Below are 15,712 nucleotides of genomic sequence, written 5' to 3' on the forward strand. Positions count from 1 at the left end.
AAAAACTAATGTTTTTAGTATTAACTTGCAGAGTTTTTTCCAGTCTAAATAAGGCCTCACATTTCTCTCAGGCACTTCCTTATGAAACTGCCTAGAATCCTGTCTATTTTCTGTCCAAATTGCAATTATACATTAAACTATACCTCTTAAAATTATACATTAATATTTAGTACATGTTCAGCTAGAAATCATTTAAATGTTTTCCAGTCCAGTGTTCTCTCAATTCCATACATCCATAGGAATAGGAATAGTCCGGTACCTTAAACATAACTTCCTCTCTCAACTTTTAAATAGTTAAAATTATCCTCACAAATGAGAAAAACAGCTCTCACATCCTTTCCAACGTTTTTGTATTACTGTGAGGTAATCCAGGCAACGAGAATTCCTAGCAATGAGCAAAGACTGGTTGCCAGAAGAATTTTTACTTCAATGCAGGTATCACTGAATGTGCCATCAGAATACATCTGAGGTAATAACAGGGTTGGTATAAAGATAAATGTTTGTTTATAACTAAGAGAAATAAGATGCAACTAATATTAGATGAATGATCTTGACAATTACTTTAGTCTGCTGACAAAGTAACTACTGCGATTTGCAGATGTTAACTGCAGTAGGTGGATCTTCACTAAGAAGTTCTCATTTTTCCAGTTCACAGCATAGACAGTGAAGAGAATTTTACCTGGAAACCTAAAAAACCTGGCAATAAGCAATACAGAATTACCAGCTTTACTATGATCACATTCGTATCTCCACATAGGCTCACAAAATACTTTTCTTGTCTCCTTGGCAGTTTACTATTAAAATATATTTTTAAAGTCAATTATTTGCTTACCTTCAGAGTAACTGCTGTTGCCTTGATAATAAAATCATTTACAGATACTTTAATGTCATCTGCAAAAAGAAACAGAAAAATTTAAAAAAAGGACAACAGTCATTGTTCATATGATTTATCAGCATTTGTGTGATGACAAGATTCCAGTGATTCAGCAGATTTACTCCTTTGAAGCATTGCCAGAAAGTCACTCATCTTCAAACTCCAATAATAAAAGCAAGAAAACTACTTTTTTTCCCCCTTGGGACAAAAGGCATATCCATCAAGAAAAATGTCATGCAGAGACACTCAGGAGAGTTTCAGGAGACTGAAACTGATAACTAAAATCAGGAGTGGCAGCAGAAGCAGGGGCAATAGATACAATGCAGATTATGCCATAAGATTACCCTGAAATGCATGATATTTACATAGTGTTAAACTTACAATTTTTGCAATTAAAAAAAAAAAACTACATTACCCTTCCACCACGATCACTGCTGTTAGCAAAACTGATCAAGCAGCAAAACTGCTCAATTTTCAAATCCGGTTTACGGCATATAACACACATATCTTTACAAATACTTTTGCAAGGGAAAATTATTTATAGAAAATTGTATCAAGTGAAACATTCTTAAGTCATCACAAATTTAGAGGAGCAAACCAAGTATCCACTTACCACATAACTGGCCTGCAACATTTGCCATGATTAGTAATCTATGTATAAGAAGAGAGACAGCATTCCAACAGAACATTATGGAATTTGCAATTACTATGCTGCACTGACAGAATTTCACATCAGAAAAACCTGTATCTTGGTCATCAAATATACACTGGTTTCTATTGACATACTACATTCCTAACCCTTGGCAAAAATGTCACTGTCCAGTAGTAGAGCAGGAATACAGTTAAATAATCCATGTCTGATATTTTGCCCTGCGTCACTGAAGTTTATAGTAGTAGAAAACACCATAATTTCCATCAGAGAAAACATAAACATCTACCAGGACAATCTCTGCAATTCAATTTCATGCAAAGACATATGGCATTTCCACCTCTGCATTTAAAGGAAATATTCATTAAGAATCAACAACAGCAGGAGAGGTGTGAAAAATTTCAAGTGAGTATTCCTAAGATCCTTTTTTGGTTCATTCCTTATGAACTGCTGCTGTTTAAAGAAAATATCAGTATCATAAAATGTCTTTGACATTAACTTGTGAATAAAATACCATTAGGAAAAAAACCCAGGTAGAAAAATGACCTGGATACTGTTGCATTAAAAATTAGTCACTCAAAACTCCAGTGGAAGGAGAAGCAGTTCCTGTATCTTCATCTTGAAAATCTGAATATACCGGTCAAATTTCATTTTAGACCACACAAACAGATAAACAAGCACGGGCTAGTCACTAGAACAGAACAGTTGGCCTCAGTTTCTCAGTCGGTACAGCAACAAAAATGTAAATTAACACTATCCTGCTACGTTATTCTGAATGCAGAGCTCACATGGCTTTGGAAAGTTACCATTTGAACCTACATGCTTTCAAACCATGACAGCAATTGTGAAGCCTTAGATCAAAACTTGAAGTGTCTTAGACCTACAGTTACTCATTTTTCATTCTTGTGATAATGAGGTGATGAGAAACATCTCAAAGCTGAACTATTGAGAACAAACTATGCAAATGGTACCAGAAAAAAGGACTAATAGAACAACACTAAGAAGAATCCAAGTGAAATTGTTTATGCCCTTTTCTTTTGTGCAGACAGCTATATTCTCCCATGAATGTCTTCAGTCTTTAGAACTAATCTTTGGTCTTTAAAAAAACAGAGTGTAGTAGGAGAAAAACCAGCCTGCTGTTTCTTCCCTTTATAAAATAACAGGCCCTCAGATTTTTTACCCAAGTCACAGACTTAGTACTGGTCTATGAGGTGCATGCCTGCGTGTCTCCATCACCAAACAGAGCGTCACTACTTGCTTATGCAGCCTGAACATTGTGGAAAATGAGTTGGCAAAGTAATGCCTCTGTCTTCCTGTATCCTGACAAGCTGTCCAATTCAATAATTGCCAGGAACTACAGCTTGAGTCCAACATACAGAATACTGAAAAAAAATTATTTGACTGCATAGTGGTCTGCCTATACAAAATCGATACCTCCTGGGGAAGTTTATGTAAACAAGACAAATTATGTATTACTATAACCACATTAGTATTACCACACCTTCAAGTAAATCGCACTACTAACCTTTGGCCAATTCTTTCCTCAATTTCAAAACAGCATCAATGGCACAGTCAGCAGCAGCATATGCATGAGGTATGGTAGTTTTAGACTCCGTTAATCTCTTGGCAATAACTCTTCGGATGTTGCTAGCTGGGATTTCTGTGAATGTGCCCTGAAAGAAATCAGATGCTGCATATTAAATATCAGGAGAGCAAACAAACCTCCCCTTTGCTGAAACAGTACTCCAGCATTTATGCATTATCATCAGTGACTCCTGCCCACTTCAGCTATCCCCTAGGTATCCAAAAGTGATACATTCCAACTACTGAAATTAATATGACTAAGACCATGGAGTGTTCTAGTCTATTCCTGTAAACTGGGATCAACACAACAGGTTTTACAGAATAATTCCATTTTGCAGTATAGAATTAACCCTGTTTAAAAAAAAAAATCCAAATATCAAGGCATTAATTTTCAGCCAGAGTCTATAAGCATTATTCCATCTTCCTGATTTAGCATATTGCTCAGATCATGCTTTGTTCCATTTAAATTGTAACAGAGCATTTCCTCAGTAAGCTACTGCTTTTTCAGCTCCCTGAGTAGTTCATTAAGACAGGTTTTACTGCATCTTTTCTGTTATTCTTCTCCCTCCTTCCACATATATCGAATAATGTTTCACTGGCCAACTTTCTCCTAGAAGGAGGTCAACTTGCCAGAAATCTCTCAAAATATTAGTGACTACAGAAAGCAAGCAAAATAAATGGTTCTGTAAAACATTATTTTGCATACCTAATCTTTAGCACATATCCCTTGAACATACAAGGATTCACATACCCAATAGTACTCAATACACAGTAAATTGCAATATGTATGTTCTGGCGCAATTGTAGAAACATTTTATTCTGTAATGGATCTGGGTCTGAGCTTGTGTGTTCTTTAGTTCTTTGTACAGTGCAAAAAAAAAAAAAAAAGACAGCACTTTCTGAATATTATGAATTGTAGCTACATTGTAAACTTCAGCCTAAAAAGATACATCAAATTTAGATCTAGAGCCAGAAAATGTTTTTCACGAAAGCTTTTCAACTTCTACTAATGTACATTTCAGCAAGGGCATTTATTCTTTAAAAAAATAATTTCTGGTATTCTAACACTTCAATTTAACATAGAAACTTATTTAGGTTCTAGAGTTTGCAAAATTACTCTCCAAGGCAACCACCAAGAAGCCTTTTCCTTCCTCACTTCTTGACAACTCATTAATGGACACTTACACTTGCAGGAAAGCAAACAAATCAAGTACAGTAAAAATAAATCATCATTCCAGTTTCTCCAAGGCCTGCAATATAAATTTTTTCATCGCTTCAATTTGCAAGCTACACAAAATAGTATGCAGACCATAATTTCGAGGATTTCAGTTTTAATTACATTGCCTTAGAATCACTGAAACACACTAAAAACTGCACATCACTGAGCTTGACATCTAGGTGGCCTTAGTTTCCTTCCTCTCTCCAGATCTAGAAATCTCAGAGCTACTGAAGTAGCTATTGCACTATTCAGCTGTAGCAATGCTGAAATCTTAGCAGATTGTTACCAGGGCAGCAGGTTGTCCTGGAGTGGAAACTGCTGGAATTGCTGGCCTTGGATATGGAGAAGTCACGGCTGTTGCTAGTGAAGGAGAAGGCACCGCAGCAGGAGGTGGAGAAACCACAGGTTTCAATTCACTGGGTTTACCTTTCTGCTTCTGTTGCAGAAGTTTGAGAGCATCCCTGGTGATTAAACAGAGTGAAATATTGACAACAAAGAAACTATTTAACAATTCCCTAAGCATTACTATTCCATCACTTATTCTATTTAATTAGCCGCTTCTGTACATTTAAATTTCTGTTGTCAAACCAAATATTAAGAAGGTAATTACTATTAGACGATATTAATTTTGTGCTGCCTTTGTGGTATCTTTTTAGTAAGTTCTCATTAATTTCCATGAATAAAAGGGCCTGAATATGCAGTAACAGAAAGCATTTGTGTTAGAGAAGCGTAACAATCATCATCATTACTTGTGAGTGTGCAAAGCGATTTTTGATTTGCATTAACAATTCTTCTGAATAAAAGAGTATATTTATTCAGGCTATAAAGCCTCAAATAAAAGCTGTTTCATCTATTTGAAATAAACTGAATTTAATGTAATTACTTAGTGCTAAGTGAAAACTGAGTAATAGATTTACAACTCATTTCTCTGTACCTTTCCAACATAAATTTGGAGAGTTGGGCACTAATGTTATACAGGCCCATACTTCCTACACCACATTAGAGAAACAAAGCTGAAGCATTCTCCTAGGATTTTATACTGATACAGCTACCACCACAAAATCTTCCTGTTCTGGGCACAGCATGACAGACATGAGAGACTCCCATCTCTAAGCCATGATAGGGTGCTCTAGGTGCACTGCATTCATAAAGCAACAAGCTAAAGATCAGCACCTACAAGGCTGAACAGAAATTACTGCATTTCCACCACCACTGCCAGCTGCAAGGCAAGACAGTTGTACATTTCCTGTAGGTCTCTCTTTATGCTCCAGATCTGCTAACAAAAGCCTCTATCATATACCCTAGATAAATCTCTATCATTTCATGAAGACACAGCATGTACACAAAAGTTTAATTACACAAATTGGCAGAGGAAATTAAAATAAATTAAAAATCAGACTACTTACAACCCTACCACGGTTTTGAAACACAATTCATAAATACTAAACAAAGCTATCTAATTTCAGTAGATTACTGTTTGAGAGACTACTCTTGAGTGGCAGCCAAGAGTTATTAAATTTTTATAGGAGGAACAAAATCTCAGAACATTATGCATTCTTAGTTCTTCCTAAAAAGTAGCACTCCAGCACTGAGTGAGAAAATTAAAAAATTTTCAATTTTCAAAGAACTGAAAATTGAAAAGCTCTACATAATGCCTTTTCCCATTGCTGACTTGCTTCAATTTATTCTTACCTTCAACACATAGTTCAACAAAATATTGAAAACAAACAAGTAAATGAGCTCAAGATAAAATTTTTCCTAATTAAAAGTTGTTACTTGTTTTCCCAAATTAACATGCTAGCCAAAATTTGTTTTAAAATTAAGTGTTTAGTATTTAACACACCTACTATATCAGGGGAAAAAAATTGGATTTCATAGAATGAAAATCATTCCCTAACATGACAATTTGAGACACAAAAAGTAACTGCATGACATAATACAAGTTTTTTGTTAACATATTAGAAGGCACCAAAAATTAGTTGAGGGTTTTCACTTGGCAGTCATTAGAGAGACCATCTGGTTTTGGTGTTTTTTAGAGTGTTAACTGAAAAACGTATTGCCAAAATTGAGCTTATTTTTAGATTAAAAGATTTGCTCAAAACTTTCTGAAACTCATTTGTATTGTACAAAAGACACATACATACAAATGAAAATTTAGATGCGTGTTATACATACATATGAATAGAGCTTCCCCCCACTAATTCCACATAATTTAACTGATTAAGAAAAACAGGTACAGCAGTGTTATGACTCTCATAGTTGCAACACTGAAAGCCTGAATATGAGTAGAGTTAGAAGAGGAATCAAAGCAGATAAAATAAAACAGGTTTAAGTACAAGTCAGGTAAATAGATGCTTTATTAGAACTGGAAAAAGAAGGGTTGGTCACATCTTTCCAACAACTCTATAAATTTCTATCAACACAAGACAGTACCAGGGAAAGATAGGAGGTAACATGAAAGAGCAGCCTGCTTCGCAGAAAAGGTATGAGAGTTTGGTAAACATTTAATAAACAAAAATATGCCATACCAAACTGTTGTTAGGAATATAGAGATTCTGGCAACTCTGTTACACTTCAGCTTACCACTACTACAGAAGTGTGTAGTCATTTCACTTCATGTTAGCCAAAATCCAAAGAATGGTGAAAGCAAACTGAGCACTTTGTGTTCAAAACATACTTTTCCTGATATGAGCAAGTTAGTTACACAGACACCTAAGAATCACTGAGGATCCAACGGTGCCAACAGAGATGCATGGATTGACACAAGCTTCCTGTGGTGGCAGTTACTGCTCTTTATTGTACCCAACCCCTTCCACAGGTTTCATATTCCCCTTTCACACGTTTACACCTGTTTACTCAATTCAGAGACGATTTCCTGGAAAAAGGAAAATGGTTAGCAGAGATTCAGAACACAATAGAACTTCAGAGCACATCAGAAACTTCCAGGTATCAGACCTATTGCACTAGCAACATTATAGAAGGAACCCATTCCTCCCACATGGCAGCTGACAAACTGCACACAGCAGAGATCCCACGCTCAGTCCGTACTCAATACATGCATTTACATGAATACAATACATGAATTTAATCTCCAGAAAAACAGCACTGCATGCGTGTGCTGGCCTTTCTCTGCAAGTCCAAAATGCCTGAGCAGCTCAGAGATTCCAAGACACACTAACTTAACAACAGCTGGGAGGAACATGCCTCAGAAAAACACAGTTCTCAGTAACCAGCCTTTTCATGGCTCCATTTATAAATCCCTAGATCACTATTAAATAGAGTGGGAAAGGGCAGTAGTAGCTGAAACAATCAATTTTAATATAGCCCTCCCAAACAGCATCTGAGCTGATGAGTAGAAAAATGGTACAATCTTTGACAGAATTTGTGAGTCACTTTGTACTGGCACACCAATTCTCTAGGACGTTTTTGATGGAAGTGATATTAAGTGATATAAGAAGATATTACTTAGAAATAACAAATAAAAAAACTCTGCAACTCGATTAAAAAAAAAATCACACACAAAATCAACAATAACAAAACAGGCAGGAAAAAGACAACAGTAATTCAACACTGAACAGACCCATATGAGCAATATAAATAAATAAAAGTATGCAGATAAATAAAATATTGGCCCACTAAGGGAGTCGATCATGACAGAGAACACCAGTAGAGTGGAAGTTCCAGCTGCTGTTACAAGTTTTACAGTGAATTGAATTTAAAGATTGAAAGTTGGGGGAAAGAATCTTGCTTGCTTACACAACTCGCTATCTTCGTTTCTCGTAATCTGGTGAGTGCAGCAAAGGAAATATTTCCCTGAATATCTGCAGCAGCTCTCTATAAAAATCTGCACATTTCATTTCAAACTGAATATAATAGCAGAGTCTGTAGGCATCTGAAAGATTAGCTCCATTTCAAAAGAATGGTTAGAAAACCCCAGACATTCTTCATCTTAAATTGACATTTCAAAGTCAAATCTTTTGTATGAAAAAAGCAGTTTTTAAAAGAAATTATTTTGCTAGATAATTCTCATAACTACAGAAAAATCTTTGCTAGATCTCCATGACAACTAGGAAAAGTTAATTCATTAGCTCAAAGTCCCAGAGGGTTTCCACCTGCCATAGCCTCGTTACACACCATAAATTACCATTACACTTACATAATTAACAAAGAACTCTCTCTGATGATTTGCTGTTACATAGGATATTCTATCTATTCAATTCCTTATTACATTTCAACTCTGCCAAAGATCATAAGAAAAAAAAAAAAAGCTTTGAAAACCTGTCTGCTGCTTTTCTGGCTCCAGTTCCAAGTTACACTGACCTGATCCTGGTTGTCTTTGAATGGAACTAAACTAACAGCAGCCAGGAAAGTCTGTGTGAGTGAATGATGGTATTTGTCAAAAGGAATAATTTTACTGAGAACACAAATATTTTTTTCTGCCAACATTCTCACCTCCAACAACATACATGCATCATTTCAAGGCTAAATGCACTACCACGTTTTTGCACACAACCTCCTCACTCAAAGGCTGGAGTGCCAATCATTACACTGGAATACTTAAAAGGTATAATAAACTGCTAGAAGCCTGATCATAACAAACCACAGCTTTGTAAACAAATACCCTTTAAATCATAGAGAGGAAAAAAAGGAAACGTGGGAGAAAAACAGAATTCTGGAATTTCTTATGATTACACTTCATTGCTTCCCCCAGCCTAATAAAAATGGGAAAAAATGAAATCCTGACAGATTTCAGAACAGAACTGCAGCAAAAAAAGCAAAAGATCTGAACTCCCTAAAGAAAAGGAGTTGAAGAAAACAGGCCACTGGTATTCTATTATGGCTCTGCATGCATCTTGGGTAGTACAATTCTTGAGATCCATAGCGGCAGCTAACAGTGGTGCTTAGGAGGCAATAGCCACCATTAGGCTGAGCTGCAGGAAATGTGACAGCAGTACCACACAGCTAAGATGGGACTTAAAAAATGCAAATATATTTTTTGGTTTTTTACTAATTAAGGGCTTCTTCAAATATTTCCTAACGCATTCTCCCTATCTTTTCAACAGGTTTTTCAACTTTAACTAAGCCCATCCATAGCAAAAAATGGAACAAAGACACAGATTTTTTAATAAATAAACTTCAAACTAATGGAGATTGCTCTAGTATCAGAAGTTGTAAGTTTACCAAATTATCTACATACTCTTTAGTGAAGATTCCTCGAGGCCCAGTAGGTGTAACATTGCTTGGATCTAGTCCATGTGTCTCCAGAATGTTGCGAGCTGCAGGGCTTAAGCGAACCCTGAAGAAATGAGGGGAAAAAATACATTTTTTAAATACTAAGATTAACTTATTTCCTTAATGTACACCATGAGAAACTACATTTCTCTCTGGTGAACTACAAAGCAGAGTACATTGGTACAGAGTACCCAGTGCATCTTAACACGATTTGCCTTTTGAAATTAGGAGAAAAGCCAACATCTAGAGAAAATGTTTTAGAATTCTTAGATACAAAGCAACAACACACTCAGAAAAGAATAAATACTTGGTTTCAAGTCTTTCCACAAAATCTCCTACTTATTATTTCCTAAAGGAGACTACATTTGCACCTCATTGAATTTTAAGAATGGTCCATTAAGCCCTTGCCAAAAAAACCCCATATCATAAATGATCATTTGGTTCTAAACATGCTGATACATCTCCAACAGTTGCAGTGAAAAAGCACTTCTGATGATCTTTGGTACTAAAAGGAAAAACATAACCCTTTCAAGGATCCCTTTGTGGATCATCCTCCTACTACAGGTAATGCCTGGGCAATGACTTCAGTTAGTTGTCTTCCACTTGCACGAGAAAAGCCTAAATGCTGGCAGCATTTAGAACACAGCAAGCCAGAGAGAAAAGGTAACGAGGTTGGGGGAAAAAAAAACCCCACAACACAAGTAAGATATATCCTCCAAACAGGATATATCCTGGGATATGAAGCACTGATTTATGGATTATTGCTACCTGACTAACACTGGGCCTGACTCCCCATCCAAGGTGTTTGCAATGCTTAGAATACCAACGGATCGAAACCGAACTAACAAAGAGCACATAAACCTACTGTTTTAAGTTTTTCACATTCCACTGTTATGAAAATATTTGAATAATTTTTTTCTAATATCAAAAATGCAACAGCTTGGAAGGGTTTTGGAATGTGCCATTTCTTTGTTTATTTTTTCTCCTCAAACAAATAGAAAACAAGTCATAGGTACACTTAGCGTCTGATGCATAAGCACTGGTGTCCATCCTATATCAGCACAACTTCATAAATCAATTGCATGACCGAATAAAAGCACGTTTAATTAAATTAATAAAAAAATAATTAATACAATTATGTTGTTTGAATTGACTTACTGGTCTTTAGAGCAAAGACATATTCTAGGCCTGCAAGGTTTATCACCTCATTCATACTTAATCACTCTTAAACTAACAGCGTACTACTAGGTAAAAAAGGACAGAAGACTGTGCTTGGTTCAGTTCTACTGATCTACGAAAGAGTTCCATTTCATAACAAACATAGAAACTTACTGCAATTTCCCAGGCTGATGTTGCAGTTTAGGAGGGGCTGAAACTGCAGGACCTGCAGGAGGTGAGGCACCTGCAGGTGCTGGTGGAGCCACAGAAGATGGATCACCAGCATCAGCTGGCATTTCAACCTGTTTCCAGTCCTGTCCTTCCTCTACCAGCAGACCAATTATTGAGCCCAATCGAACATTTTTGCTTCCTTCTTCCACCTAAATTAAGAACATTAAGTTACATATTACTCTGTCTGCTCTAATATGACTAGAACAAGTAGATGTCAAAGTTTCAGGCATATTAATGACAATTCATCAGTAAGATTGATCCCATTTTATTGCTACTATTAATAAGATATTTCAAGACTGAAATTAATTATAATTGCTATTATAAGGAGAGGAACATTAAGTTATGCCCCAAATCCGATACACCTAAAGTTAGCATTCAGAAATCAAAGTAACCTTTTATAGACACAGACTTTGCAGCTCAGAACTAGAATAGAAAAAGAAAACTTGTTATAATTTTGCTTAACTTTTCATCTCCTGGATTTTTGAGTCACTGCTAGGTTTTCATTACTCACAATAAAAAAACCCCTGCATAAACCTCAATGAACCCCAGAAACCCAGATGTAGAAAGAGCTGAAGTAAGTAGAAGGATTTGAAGGTTCTGGGATGAGAGGATGGCCACAAGCCAACAGTGTGGATTTGCAGCCCAGAAAGGCAAATGCAGGAGTGCGGCCAGCAGGGAGAGGGAGATGATTCTGCCCCTCTACTCCACTTTTGTGAGACCCCACCTGGAGAGCTGTGTCCAGGTCTGGGATCCTCAACAAGACATGGACCTGCTAAGAGTGGGTCCAGAGGAGGGCCACAAAGATGATCAGAGGGCTGAAGCACCTCTCCTACAAAGGCTGAGAGCTGGGGTTGTTCAGCATGGAGAAGAGGCTTTGGAGAGACATTATACCAGCCTTTCAGTACCTAAAAGGTGGGGAGAGGGCCTTTTTATACAGGCAGGACAAGGGGTAATGGTTTTACAAGCAAAGAGGGCAAGTTTCTCTTAGAAAAAAATTCTTTACTCAAAGGTGGAGAAGCACTGGAACAGGTTGCCCATAAGAGTTGTGGATGCCCTATTCCTGGAAGCATGCAGGGCCAGGTTGGATGGGGCCCTGTGCAACCTGATCTAGTGAACAGCATCCCTGCCAGGGGGGTTGGAATGAGATGATCTTTAAGGCACCTTACAACCCAAACCAGTCAATGATTTTATGTAGCCATGAAGAGTCAAAAAACTCCTAACTTTGCTGACAAGCCAACAAAGCACAGGTGACCATGACAGGGAGAAAAAATTAGAGATTAAGTGCACAGAGAAATAAAATTCCCTTGGAGCTTTTGCCACTGCAGCATAATCCTTTAGTCACTAACAAATATATACTAAAGTAAATGTTTATTTCCTCCACTGGGAAGAAAAATGGACAGAGCTTATGCTGGCTCATTCTGCAATGGAATTTTTACACAAAGTGGCTTCCATACCAATCCTCATTTAGGTCATGAATGAGAAAATGGTAATGGAGACTAATGTTAGGGAAACTTTCCTGTCTGACCATCCAGGAGCCACTCTGGCAGTCACAGTCCCACCACGTGAGCTGGGACCGAAGCCCCTTTACAGTGGGTGGCTCCAGTGACCCCATGGGTGTCCCCCTTGGCTCCCTGCACACTCCACACTCACACAGTCAGACAGGGTTTCCTTACAGCTCAGCCCTGGGTTTCCCCATAGCAGAATCTCAGACACCTGGATCCCTAAAGCAATTTTAATTGTGGCCCAGTAACACAAAACCAGCTTGAGCTCGTGCCTCTGGGGAAGGACCATGAACAAAGGAATCCCTGTGCTTTTCTACCCTCAGTCTGTGTTGTTGATAGCCTGGGGTCTCCCTGCTGAGTCCTTGGCTCCTGCTGTGTCCAAGTCCCCGGTCACCTGGCCGGTGCCACAGGTCCCTCTGCCCTCTGTGGTGCAAAGGGTCAGCACAAGGTCAGGGCCCCTTGCCTGGGGCTCCCACCATGTTCCCCAGCCAGGGCACAACCTGCAGCTCCCACTGCAGCTGCACACCCAGCTACCTGCTCTAGGTCTATCCCTCAACAATTAATTACAGTTCTTAAACAATCATTCATCATCTGTTTGGTTCCTAATTGAACTGTAAAGTATTTTAGGAAAAAAAAAATCAGTGTTAATTTAAGAAGCAACTCTACTGAAAGAATAATCATCATTCTGAAATTACCCTTCTAATATTTCATTCAGTTATTTAATCTTTTATGGCATTTTACACTGAATCAGACATGATCATTAAAAGACCTATTCAGATAGAGAAGAAATATATATGCATGTGTTTCTATTTTACCGTTAGCCTGCTCTTTCTTAAACCATACACAGATTATACAGTCAAGAAAAGCCAAGAAGGGTTACAGAACATGAATTAATTCAACCTAATGAACCTTCTATCTTTAAATGCAAAACCCGAAGCATTAAGCAGACTGTGCTTATTTGGCTCAAGTTTTTCATACCAAACTCCGTGAAGATGGTTCAGAATTTTAGCTGGTATCAAAAGGCACAACATTTTTGTCTAATTTCTTTTAGAAAGTGAGTAAAATTTGGCCAGATGATAGCTCAGAGGCACAAAACATTCCTAAATTCCCACCAACTACATCACATCTTAAACTTCTGAGTGGCCCTTGGAAGGATAATCTTTTCAATAAGTAATCATCAGTCCATCCACAAACCTGACACAGCTTTTTTTATAAGCCTTACACAAACATCTATTGAACACCCAATACAGAGCAGAAATATCCACCAGGTACTGCAGAAAGACAACCAAGGATCACACCTGAGCTAGAGAAAAAAGAAAAGAAAATCTGAAAATTTCTGATCTTATTGCTCACTTGTTATTTCAGTTTCTAAAACATTAGGTTTCTTCTGTACTTTTTAGGAGACTGGAATAAAAGCCTCTCTATTCTGTACTCTAATTCTTTGGCCCACCATTTCTAGAGTCCAAGGATTAAAAGAATCCATTGAAGACTGGGTTTGCATAATGATCTGTTCATGTTACTCCAATAAAGCTGCCTCTCTTCCCTTATCCTGAAACACGTTATAGTTATTTTCTACCTCCTGGAATCTCCTTCTCAGGTTCAGCTCTTGGCATAGGATTGTTACCGGATGATATGGATATAACTAAGGCTGAATGTCACTGCTCCATGACAGTGATATAGCTACATGGAAGCTATGCAGCTGCTGGAAAGTCTGCCTTTGATCTATCAAAAAACGTGCCACAGGAGCAATACACACAAAGAAATTTTGAAATTTGCAAGGCATTTGCATACAAGAGAGGAAACAAAAACCCCACAGCTTCTGAAATACTAATGTTACTTGTAGCCATCATGAATTACTATTAAAGAAACTTAGCAAATTTCAATTTTTTTTTTTTAATATCTCCCTAGGATTAATTCTTTAATACTTTGACAGACAGAATCCCCATATCTCCTCCTCACATAACCTAACAAAGCAGTGTCTGCAAATGCAGAATAGATTGCACAAGATTTTGTCACGGCTATTAGGGGCAAACTAATTTTCAGAACCATTCAAAACTGAAGAAGAGAATTAAAAATAGTGAAAGCACTGCCCAGCAATTCTTTAAATAACTACATGGAGACTAAAATCACATTAAAAAAATACATCTGATGTGAGACTTCATCCAGGGATAGCAGAATAGATCCTCTGAAACTTATTAAGTGTGTTATTCCACAGCTGTACACAAAAACTCAGAAGTTTCAAGGTGGTACAAAAAGACTGAACATCTGTGAAAAAAATACTATTTAGCAACGCAATTAAAAGAAGGAAAAAGATGTTAAAAACTCTTACTTGTCTATATACACTAGTGCTCAAATGCAAGTTATCCTGTAGAAATTAAACACTAATGACAGTTTTTGTAAGCCTGATAGAGTTCACTTACAGCTGAGTTCCATCTTACATCCCCTCTCCTTCCTACCCAGCCCCACACCTATCTTGACACTTTCACTTTTGCAAAGGATGTTGCCTTTGCTTATACAAAAAAGGAAGATACTAAACAGAACATCACTTCTCAAATGCTGCCACGCAGGAAAATACTCTCCCTTTTCTGTTTTTCCAAAAGACACCTGTGCACATACATGCTGATGTAAGAAAATGCAACTGTAGAAGAGATAGGAAGTGTAATACACCAATCTAAAAAGCTTTTGTAATAGCAGCAGAAATACGTGTCTCACTGTGTGCAGGGTAGACTTTTCTCATGGCTCCAGGAACTAGTTTGTACCCATGCCCATTCTGCTGTTTCCTAAGTAGCTGGATTGCAATTAATACCAGTATGCCTAATTTGTATAATTATGTGATCCACACTTCATGGGTAGATATTCCCTAGATGAGACCACCCTGACCAAATGACATATTTACTGTAAGTACACATCTCTCATATTTTTATTTTATTCCAAATTCTTCCAGTTCAGCCTATTGTTTAAATAATTGAGGAGGGAGAGAAGAAACAGCTGCAATACACCACCAGCTGAGACTGCTCAGAAAATTTGCAACTCATCCCAGTTCTTCTTCTTTATATTAAGCTTAATCAATCTAATTTTGATAGAGGATATTATTAACTCAACTGTTCTCTGGGTCAGCCCATCTTGTATACCATTCCACCTTGACTGATAGCACAAGATAATCTAGCACAAAGACAATACGTCCTGGGTAAAGTACCACCCAAAATTCCATATTCCAACTGATTGTTACTTGTTTTCCTATAACTCAGTGTAAGAGGAGTCAT

At 37.4% G+C, this 15,712-nt stretch overlaps 1 protein-coding gene across 2 annotated transcripts in view; it reads right to left on the bottom strand.

Moving 5' to 3' along the window:
- Positions 1-15,712, bottom strand: part of PDHX (pyruvate dehydrogenase complex component X) — a 36,993-nt gene that overhangs the window by 9,004 nt on the left and 12,277 nt on the right. For both annotated transcript variants that reach the window (XM_032111197.1, XM_032111196.1), the window contains exons 4-8: positions 10,891-11,096; positions 9,524-9,622; positions 4,613-4,787; positions 3,049-3,196; positions 833-891 (exon numbers count right to left, since the gene is read on the bottom strand). In XM_032111197.1, coding sequence (XP_031967088.1) covers positions 833-891; positions 3,049-3,196; positions 4,613-4,787; positions 9,524-9,622; positions 10,891-11,096 — 687 coding nt within the window. The remainder of the gene's footprint in view (positions 1-832; positions 892-3,048; positions 3,197-4,612; positions 4,788-9,523; positions 9,623-10,890; positions 11,097-15,712) is intronic.

The sequence above is a fragment of the Corvus moneduloides genome, chromosome 6 (genome assembly GCF_009650955.1).
Source record: "Corvus moneduloides isolate bCorMon1 chromosome 6, bCorMon1.pri, whole genome shotgun sequence".
Taxonomy (NCBI): domain Eukaryota; kingdom Metazoa; phylum Chordata; class Aves; order Passeriformes; family Corvidae; genus Corvus; species Corvus moneduloides.